Source organism: Pteronotus mesoamericanus, unplaced genomic scaffold, assembly GCF_021234165.1.
Source record: "Pteronotus mesoamericanus isolate MK-2021 breed Mesoamerican mustached bat unplaced genomic scaffold, CSHL_Meso_final contig_182, whole genome shotgun sequence".
Taxonomy (NCBI): domain Eukaryota; kingdom Metazoa; phylum Chordata; class Mammalia; order Chiroptera; family Mormoopidae; genus Pteronotus; species Pteronotus mesoamericanus.
Genome location: NW_026555078.1, coordinates 20,996,217 through 21,005,867, shown reverse-complemented (window position 1 = coordinate 21,005,867; position 9,651 = coordinate 20,996,217). Strand labels below are relative to the sequence as shown.

The 9,651-nt window shown below is 40.3% G+C and overlaps 1 protein-coding gene across 2 annotated transcripts in view; it reads right to left on the bottom strand.

The window, feature by feature from the left end:
- Window positions 1–4,382: 4,382 nt before the first annotated feature.
- LOC129065927 (cytochrome c oxidase assembly protein COX16 homolog, mitochondrial) overlaps window positions 4,383–9,651 on the bottom strand; it is a 52,249-nt gene continuing 46,980 nt past the window's right edge. For both annotated transcript variants that reach the window (XM_054567343.1, XM_054567344.1), the window contains one exon: window positions 4,383–5,502. In XM_054567343.1, coding sequence (XP_054423318.1) covers window positions 5,275–5,502 — 228 coding nt within the window. In that variant the 3' untranslated portion in view covers window positions 4,383–5,274. The remainder of the gene's footprint in view (window positions 5,503–9,651) is intronic.

The following is a 9,651-nucleotide window of genomic DNA, read 5'->3' as shown; positions in this document are numbered from 1 at the left end:
GCAAGTCTCCTGAGAACTATGTGGGGGTGACCTGTATGTATTGTAGCAACATCACTGGCAGCAGCTGGGGGATGTGTGTACACTAGTAAAAGGGACCCTTGGGGATCTGGGTCGGGCGCCAAGAGTATCTACTACATTGACCAAGGTGGGTCTGTCTCATGAATGGAGGATTGGATTAAAATTAGGAAATTAACCTAAAATTAATCTGTGTAACTCACCATATTAACATCTTAAAGGAGAAATAGAGAATAATGACCTCGATAGATGGAGAAAAATATTTCAATCATTCAAAATCCACTACAATAATGTTAGCAAACTAGGATTAGAAGTAGATGAAGGCAAACACTATAATGACATGTGATACGCATACATAGAACAGGTTTGGTTTGGTTTTGTGTTAGGGGGGAAATGTGGAATATTTCAGCAAGACAAGGTCCAATTTCTCCTTTTTCTCATAACACAATGCAGAGATGAGCAGGGGCCAGAGCACTGTGGGATGGAGGTGTGTTTCTGCAGTGGGGGTCAGGTAGGTGTGTCCTCTGTGGCTTTGCTATGAGGTTTATTATTATTTAACAGTAGGAGTGGCCTTTAGTGTAGGAAATACAGGTAGGACTTAGGTAGCCAGCAATCGAATTGCTGGCGGCCGTTCAGTGATTTGTCTGCCATGATCCCCTGCCTTTTGCTCTCCTAACTTCCATGCAGGCATCAGAGCAGCCCTGTATGCAGGAATAATCAGCAAGGACCTAGACACCAAGATGGCTCCATTTAGAAACCAATCAGATCATAATCATGAAATATCAGCTGCTTCTATTGATCTTTTTTAAAAAAAGCCTCATTGAGGTATAATTGGCATACTATAAAATCCACCTATTTTAAGTGTATCATTCAATGAATTTTATCTTGTTTATAGTTGTAGAACCATCACCAAAACCTAATTTTGGAACATTTCCATTACCCTAAAACAAGAGCTCATGTTCATTTACAGACATTTTCCATTCCCATTCCCAGCCCTAGGTAATGCTTATTTGCTATCTCTGTAGATTATCCTTTTTTTTTTTTTTTTTTTGACATTTAACATAAATAGAATCATACAATGTGTTCTTTAGTGACTGGCTTTTCTCACCAAGTATAATGGTTTTGTATCCATCCACATTGTAGCATGCATCAATACTTTATTTTTCTTTTAATTGGCAAATGGTATTCTTGTATGACCATATGACATTTTGTTTATCCATTTACCAGTTAATGGACATTTAGGTTGTTTCTACTTTTTGGTTATTGTGAAAATGCTGACATGAAAATTTGTGTTCAAGTCTTTGTATGCTCATGTTTTCATTTTTACTGATGACCTAGGGTTACTGGATTCAGGCACCTTGAGGAAGGGGAGCATCTAGTCCCATTAGACTTAGGCTCAGACTTACTCCTCTGGCTGAACCAAGGAGAAGCAGTGTCCCCCGTCCTAACTGTTTCATTGTCGGGCAACCGGAGGGCCCTCCCCAGGTCACCATCGGTCAATGTAGAGTATCCACAAAAAGCCTACACTTACGTAATGGTAAAACCTTCTCTTTTACAATCAGGAACAAAACATTTCTATACAACATTGTACTGAAGGTTCTAGACAGTTAATGGCAAGAAAAAGAGAAGATATAAGGACTGGAAAGGAAGAATCAAAACTGTTATTATTTGGAGATACAGAGAAAAATCAAAATAACTTATCAATAAATTATTGGAATGAGAGCTTTGTAAGGTTACTGAATTTAGAATCAAAACAAAGATATACAAGTCAGTTTCTTTTATATAACCATCAGGGCACAAGTTTTTAAAAGTGAAACCTAATTTACAAAAAGATTACATTTACAATAGTATATAAAAATGAAGTAGATAGAAATAAATCTAACCAAAAAGGTGCAAGCCCTTCCTGGGGGAAACTGTAATACTTTCTTTAAGGACAAAAAAGATGATTTCTGTAAGTGGGGAGTTATGCCATATTTATATGTAGGTAGATGCGATACTGCAAATATGTGAATTCTCCTCAAATTCATTTATAAATTCAATTCAATCCCAATAAAAAGCATAACAAGTTTTGGGTTGTTGTTTGTTTTGTTTTGTTTTCGTTGGTGGCTCAATAAGCTGTTTCTAAAATTTCTGTGGAAGAACAAACGATCAAGGCTATGTAGTTAGGAAACTCCTGAAGAAAAAAAATAAAGTAGGGTTTTTTTTCCTCATTAGATATCACGGCTTATAACTAAGCTACATTCACAAGTCCAAATTGTACTTGTACAAAAACAGACTAATAAATCAGTGAGAATAGAGAACTCTCAAAACAGACCACACAGGCAGACAGTGTGACTTACAAACTGTCTTAACAATAGTGCTAGAACGATCCCATTCAGGGGAGAGCAGTGAGGCCTAAACTAAGATGTTTGGTAGATTAGGTATATTAAATACATTTTTGACTGGTGATGATTTCAACTTGCAATGGGTTTATTGGGACATAACTCCATGGTAAATCAAGGAACATCTGTATATGCAAACTTGACTTGTGACAGAGTTGCTAATATGAATCTGTGGGTTGAGAACCTTTCAACAAATGGTGCTGGGAAACTGTTTATCAAAAATTGGAATGTAAATTTTTACAACCACTTTGGAATCAATTTGTCACCATTAAATACAGTTAAAACTGTGGATATTGTATAATCCAAAAATTCCATTCCTGGTCAAAACATGGTGGAGAAACTCTTCCACAGTTTCATCACAGCTTATGTACAAAAATGTTCATAGCAATATTACAAGATCAAAAGATAAGGGGAAAAATCCAAATCTCTACTGAAAGGAGAATCCACAAATTACTTGGAATACAGTAAAACGATGGACATACAATACAGTAGAGAAAATAAATGCATGGGGTTACATGATCACCATGAATGAAACTTTCAAATATAGTATCGAGAAGTTCCCAAATAGTTTGTACAGTATGACTTCATCTATATTGAGTTCACAGACATGTAAAACAAAACAATATATAATTTAGGAATACTTATACATGTGGTTAAGGGGAGTGATCATCAAATAATCAAATACCCACAGTAATTAATTAGTACCCTGATTAGCTGGGGTGGGGGACTGTCATGGTGACTGACGGGGTGACTAGAACAAAGGTGCCTGTGCGTGGTTTAAACTTGCACAGGCACCAAGGAAAGGTCACCTGGGCTTTCCTATCAGCTTGCCCATATGTGGGACAAAGCGGGAAGAGGTGAGGCTTAAAAGATGTCCGGCAAACATCAAAACATAGTCATACCCTTTATTACAAAAACATTTTAAACAAAAAAATATAGGGAACAAAAGGATATCTGTCATTTTAGGAATAACATGTCTGCAGAAAAGAATGTCACTTACCCCTTTTAAAAACCGCTTCTCCAATTGTTTTCTCAGGAATACTCTACTAGAGGAATATGGTCAAAGTGTTAAATTTGGTAAGAATTTAAATTATTTAGTATTCCACAGAAGAAACTGAATATTGAGGAATTATTACAGTAACAAAATGAGTCAAACATAGAGGCCTGTAGAATGAAAATAATAAGAATTACTCATGATTGAAATTATTCATCCTGGGATTATGCAATGGGCAGTATAATTTGAGTCTCTGCTGCATAGCTGAGCCCAAAAGGAATCACATGCTTTGCCACATGGGAATGGAAGAAGTTCTACAACTTTACACCCATTAACTGCAAATGAACATCAGGACTGAAACCTTCTCCCAGAAAGGAGTATTTTATTCCTACTGAAAAGAGACAGACAGTGAATGACAAGTATACATCAATTTTTGAGCCACCCACTGGGTACTGCTGTGGATATAAAGATGAATAAGATTCAGTTTCTGCTCTTTATGGGCTCACATTCTCTTGTGTTACCTTTGTAGCCTGAACTGTGAAAATGTGGATATACAGAAAGCCTACAGTAGACTAATAGTTCTAATGATAGAATAATTAATCAGATTGCTTTCAACATACTTCAGCATGAAAGAATTCATGAGAACAATTAGGAACTGTATCTACTGCAAGATGTATGCTTGCAGAAGGAGAACATACTCATGTTTTTTTAACCAACAGGTTGGGGGTGGACAATAAGACCCTAAAAATCACAGGTCAGTAGAGCTAAAGGTGAAGAAACAGACTGCTAAAATACTCTGCGTTAATGAAAGCTGGAAATGTGGCATGAGTGGAGAATGAGAAAAGAGTAAGTTCAAACTGAAAACATTTAAGGAACTTTTAGGAAGAGAATTGCACACCCTGAAATTCTAAGTCGTTGGTACAAATGAAATGAAAATTCCTTCATCTCTCCAATCTTTAGTTCTCATTCTCTCTCTCTCTCTCTCTCTCTCTCTCTCTCTCTCTCTCTCTCTCTGTCTCTCTCTCAAGGAGAGCTGTTTGGGGTTGGGAAAAAAGAGCCTGAACTCAACATCTGGTTTAATGTAAACCAGGTCAGTCTAATTATAATGTTGTAAAAATACTTATTATGTGCCAAGTGGTATTCTGAGCTCTTTACAAACGCTAATATATTTATGTGATTTATAGCAATTAACTTATTTAACTCAAGGCAAATCTATAAGGTAAGTGGTAATACTTTCATCATTTTGTAAATGAGGCACCAAAAACACAGAGAGGTTAAGTAATTTGTCCAAGGTCACATAGCAGCTAAGAGGCAAAACTGGATTACAACTTGGGTAGCTTGGTAAAAGGGGCATAGAAATGATCTATAAACTGAATGCATTTGGTGGAAATAGAATGTGGGTCAATGGGGATCCTGAGGGAAATGGACCCTTCTAGAAATTCACAGAAACATTAGGGAGAAATTTAATATTTCCATAATTCAGGTACAGGGCTTTTTAAAAAAAAAAAATCAATCTTAGCCATATCTGGAAGGGTGGGATCACCCCAGCTTGTTCTTTTCTCTCCCTCCCCCTCTCTGTCTCTCTCTCGCTCACTCTTTCTCTCTCACACACACACATTGTTGCAGTTCTTAGTTTCTTGATTTTTCATCCCTCTGAGAATTAATAAGCAAGTAAATATAGAGAAAAAGTGTCTGCACTTTATAATCACTTCTACATCCAACCCAGAGCTTTGGCTCTATCCATCTTCCTCTTGTTAGAAAGCCCCACTGAGGCTCTTTCATGCTGCTCCGCCGGTTACGCACTGATGCTTTTTGTTCAGTCTCTGCCTCATAGGGGTCTCTTGTTGTCTGTTGTAGATGTCAGCCTGCCTTTTAAAGGCCTCATTACTCCCACCACATGGTGTCCACATGCAGAAAGCAACTTTGTAGATAAGGTCCAAAGTGAGACGGAGATCTCAAACAGGTCGGTCCCAAGCTATAGGCATTCAATTTTCCCTGCCTCTCCTCCTCAGCAAGGTTTCCCACCCCAGCCTCCCTTGTTTTCTCTCTCCTGGGTAAGAAGAGTGCAGAATCTTCCTGTAGGCAGCTCTCTGGGGGTCCAGGAAGAGAAAACTAAATGAAAGAAAGGAGAGAAAAGTATCAGGGAACATTTTCACTTAAACTCCCAGTTTAACTTCTGTAAAGATCTTTCAACTGAGGTGGCTATGCCTGTGTGTAAACTTTTGATATGAAGCATACAAATGTGATTACACACATACACATCTCTTATTTGGATCAGAGCTGAGAAGCCAGCTTGAAATGAGATACATCATTCTCGAGACTTTGTCCATATTTACTGTTTTCACCCTCACCAGTTAAAGAGAATGAGACCCAGAGGGGTTAAGCAACTTGCCCTAGGTAGCATAGTAGTCTCAAGTTAAAAGTGACTTCCCAAAAAGTCTTTCTTAACTGTCATTGAATCAATGAGGAGGCAGAAGGTGGGCCTAACATTGTTGGCTTCACGTGTGGCTCAAAGACCTAAGGGAAATAACTTTATTAGGGTTTATACTTGCAGTTGGGAGATAGTAATATCCACCCAATGGTTGGGATAGCCAAGCTAGAGGGAGGGAAAGCAGGTCCCCATAAGGGATAAAGGAACTGGATGTCCTGTGGCGATGCCCGAGTGGAAATAGTAATGGGTCTGCCCTTGAGCACGCTTTTATCCAACAACCCTCACTCTTTAAGCAGGCATCCGTGCACCCAGGGGGAAGAGCAGACTGTGGGCAACATTGAAGTGCTACGCCAGCAGAGCCCAAGCAAGTCTCCTTCCAAAAGAACTGAATACAGAAGTGAATGTCTCCTTATAAACAGAGCCGACGCAGAGGTGAGTAGCTGTGGATGGTGGCAAAATGAATAGCTGGTGCCCAAATCCTAACCAGAGTTGGAGGGCAGCAAGCCAGCGCCACACCAGAAATGTCGGGAGAGTGGTTGATCTGGGACTGTAGATGTGCAGAGGACAGAGTGAGAGCTGACACACTCAAGATGGCCATAGAAGAGAGACGCAGAGCAGAGGCTCATGAGTCCAGCAGTCTGATGTCCTTCAGAGCAGGGAGCAAGTTCTGATAATGGGTACTATGGCCCTGCCCTTTGGGGAACACCTAAGAAGACATTTATGAGGAAAGCCTAAGGTCCTGGCATTGGCCAGAAGGGGGCTGTTGAAGACCAAGGAGAAAACGTCTCAGATGATCCTACCCAGGACCACTAATTGGGTATCTTCAGGTACATTTATGTTCTGAATGCATGAATACATAAATTTATATGAGTACATTTAACATAATTTCTTTTCACATAAGAAACATGCTTAAACAACTTCATTTCTTGGGTCTCAGTTTCCTCTTCTGTAAAATAAGATTACACATACATTCCTTTCAGTTCCACAGTTTTGTCTCTAAGTAAGTGATTTGGGCACTTTGCTGAAAGTCTTTCAGCAAAGATCACTATTCTTCTATAATGGCTCTCATTTCTGTTTGTTCATGTCCATCCTGGCGGCCACCACCCATGTTCACATCCTTATCCCGTTATTCCTGAACTATCTGCTCACTGGTCTCTCATCTCCATCAGATTATTACCACCATGTTCCTCTTTCCCACCCTGCACTTGCAATGAATTTTCTGATTCTGAAATCCTCCGGGGTTCCTACTGCCAACGTGAAAAGCCCCTTGATAACATGACCTTAATTAACTCAGTCTTCTCTCTCCAGTTACCACTCCATTTCTCTACCTCCCTTAACCGCGAAAATGTCTCAGAAGTATTGGTTGTTGTCACTTCCTTATTTCCCATTCTCTCTTTGAGCCACTCCAATTCAACTTTATCCCTATTCTTCCTCTGAAATGACTGTCATAAACCCTGGTGACCTCTATGTGGCAAGCTCGATAATCTGTTCTCTATTCTCTTCTTGCCTAAAGTCTCAAGCATTTGACACAGGTGCACACTCCTTGAAAAATTTTCTTCCCTTGATTTCCATGTATGATGTCATTCCATAATATAACCTATTTGTGTGGATTTTTGTTTTAGATCTGATTCTTACCTACACATTCCTTTGGAACATATACTCATTTGTCTTAAATCTTTAGACTGTCAGCTTCTTAAGAGTAGATACTGATTTTGCCTTATATGTCAACATGGTCAACTGCTTACAAATACACCCATGCAAATAGCGGTATCTAAGAAGGCTACCTCCAACACCAGACTTTTCTTGGCTCTGTAACTTAATTCAAGCTGTTACCTTTCCTGAATATCTGCTCAATTGTCCTTCTGAAAACAACACTATCCCTTTTCAAGATTGAATCCCAAGAGAATTAATCACTTCCTCCTCTGTGCTCCCCACGCCATGTCCTTATCTCTCAGAGTCCCCAAACCCTCCATTTCACTCACTGGTTTATAAATCTGCCTTTATCTACAAGACTGAGAGTTCCTTGAGGGGCATATAATGTCTGATTTTTTTGTGGTTCTGTTACCTAGTTCAGTGTCCACCACTTAGGAGCTGTCCAAGTAGTATGAGGGGGGAACCCCCCAAAGTGGAATTATCTTCTAAAGGTGGGCCCCTTATAGTATAAGCTTACCCCCACTAGGTGAGTGTTCTAGAAACCCATCTGTATCAGTGCAACCAGCTGGCTTTGTTGTGAGAGGCTGGGTTCAGCTTCAGTTAATTTTATTTTTGAAGACTCTTTAAAACCATTTTCCTGTTTCATAATGGACGATTTACGATCACACCAGCCCACACTGCACTGCGTGTTCAGTAGTTTTTGACAAAAACAAACACATGAACCCTGTGCCCCACCCTCTCTAGTCACTCGATGTTGCCCCCATCGACTGTATTCTTCTTTCCCTGACTGGTAAGTCCTCAAAATGAAATGTTTTGCAGATGTAGAAGAGGTGAAACAAAAAGTGGCAGAAGCACTAAAAGGCATTAAAATTGGTGAGTTCAGAAACTGTTCTGAGCACTGGAAAAAATGTCTTGATAAGGTGTATTGCATCAAATGGAGAGTACCTTTGAAGGTGACGGAAGTTTAAACATGTAAGAATAAATACACAATTTTTTAGAAAACAAATTTGTGTTTTTTTAAGGGTGCCCCTTTGTACATGGGAAATACAAGAAAGAAAGCTTGAAGAAACCAGGCCTGGAGCGGCAGTAAGCTGATGATGGTTGTTACAGAGGTCAACCACAGAACGAGAGAGCTGGCTCTTGGGCACTGCCTGCCGGCCACCCCGTAACCCTGGCTTGGCTACAGTGAACACAAGCTTGTCCCTTCATTTTCTTTTGAGTCTATGACTGTTGCTAGTACCTCTGGGGTGGAAAATGTGCTCCTCTGAGGCCTCACATACTGTTCACATCCACATCTTCCCTCGTTTGACTGAAGAAAAAGCCCTGAGGCAAACAGGCTTGAGTTGAGTCCCAGATTCACCATTAACTTAGTAGGACATTTCACAGAGCCTCAAGAGCCTATCTGCCAAATGCAAATAATTGTCTAGACTCACCAGGGCTATTGTGAAGCTCAAATGGAAGACTCAGCTGACTATGCACTCTTGCTAACATTTGAAGCTCCAGATCTCAGCAGAGTATCTAGGATATAGGTGGTGCTCAGTGATGTTTGTTATATGAACAAACTAAGATCAACCTGCTCTGTCTCTATCTCCCCTATACTGGTGCCAGCACAACTCAGAACCCTTGGAAACTCGGTTTCCCCCTCTTCCTCATTGCCACATCTAATCTGCCACTGTATCTGTTCAGTCCCATTTTCATATCTTTCTCGACTCTCTCCTATGCTGCTGTCTGCTTGCTTCAGTTAGCATCCTCACCACTTCCCTCCCACCTGCTGTATCCCAGGCTTACTTTAGCCAGAAAGGCCAGGTGGAAACACTGCCTGAGGGAGCGGGATGATGGGAGGGTCCTGGTAACCAGGTTAATCCTGGAGGAGTGTTACCTAAGGTAGTTTTGTTGTTGAAAAGCGTCAAAGTCACATCTGAGAAGTTAAGACCATGCATTAAATCTGAGAAGGAAGGTAAAGATTAGCTGCTGAATAAGGTACAATCCAGATTGAGCAAGGTGTGACAGATACACAGGGATAAACAGTACAGCAGCAGCAATCACAGTCAGAGGAGAATGCAAAACTGGCTTTTAAATGGCCTTGGCATGTGAGGCAGGAGAAGGGGCCTATTCAAAGGCACGGCTACATGGAACAGACTGACAGATTTCAGAGGGGAGGGGTGGGGGGACTGGAA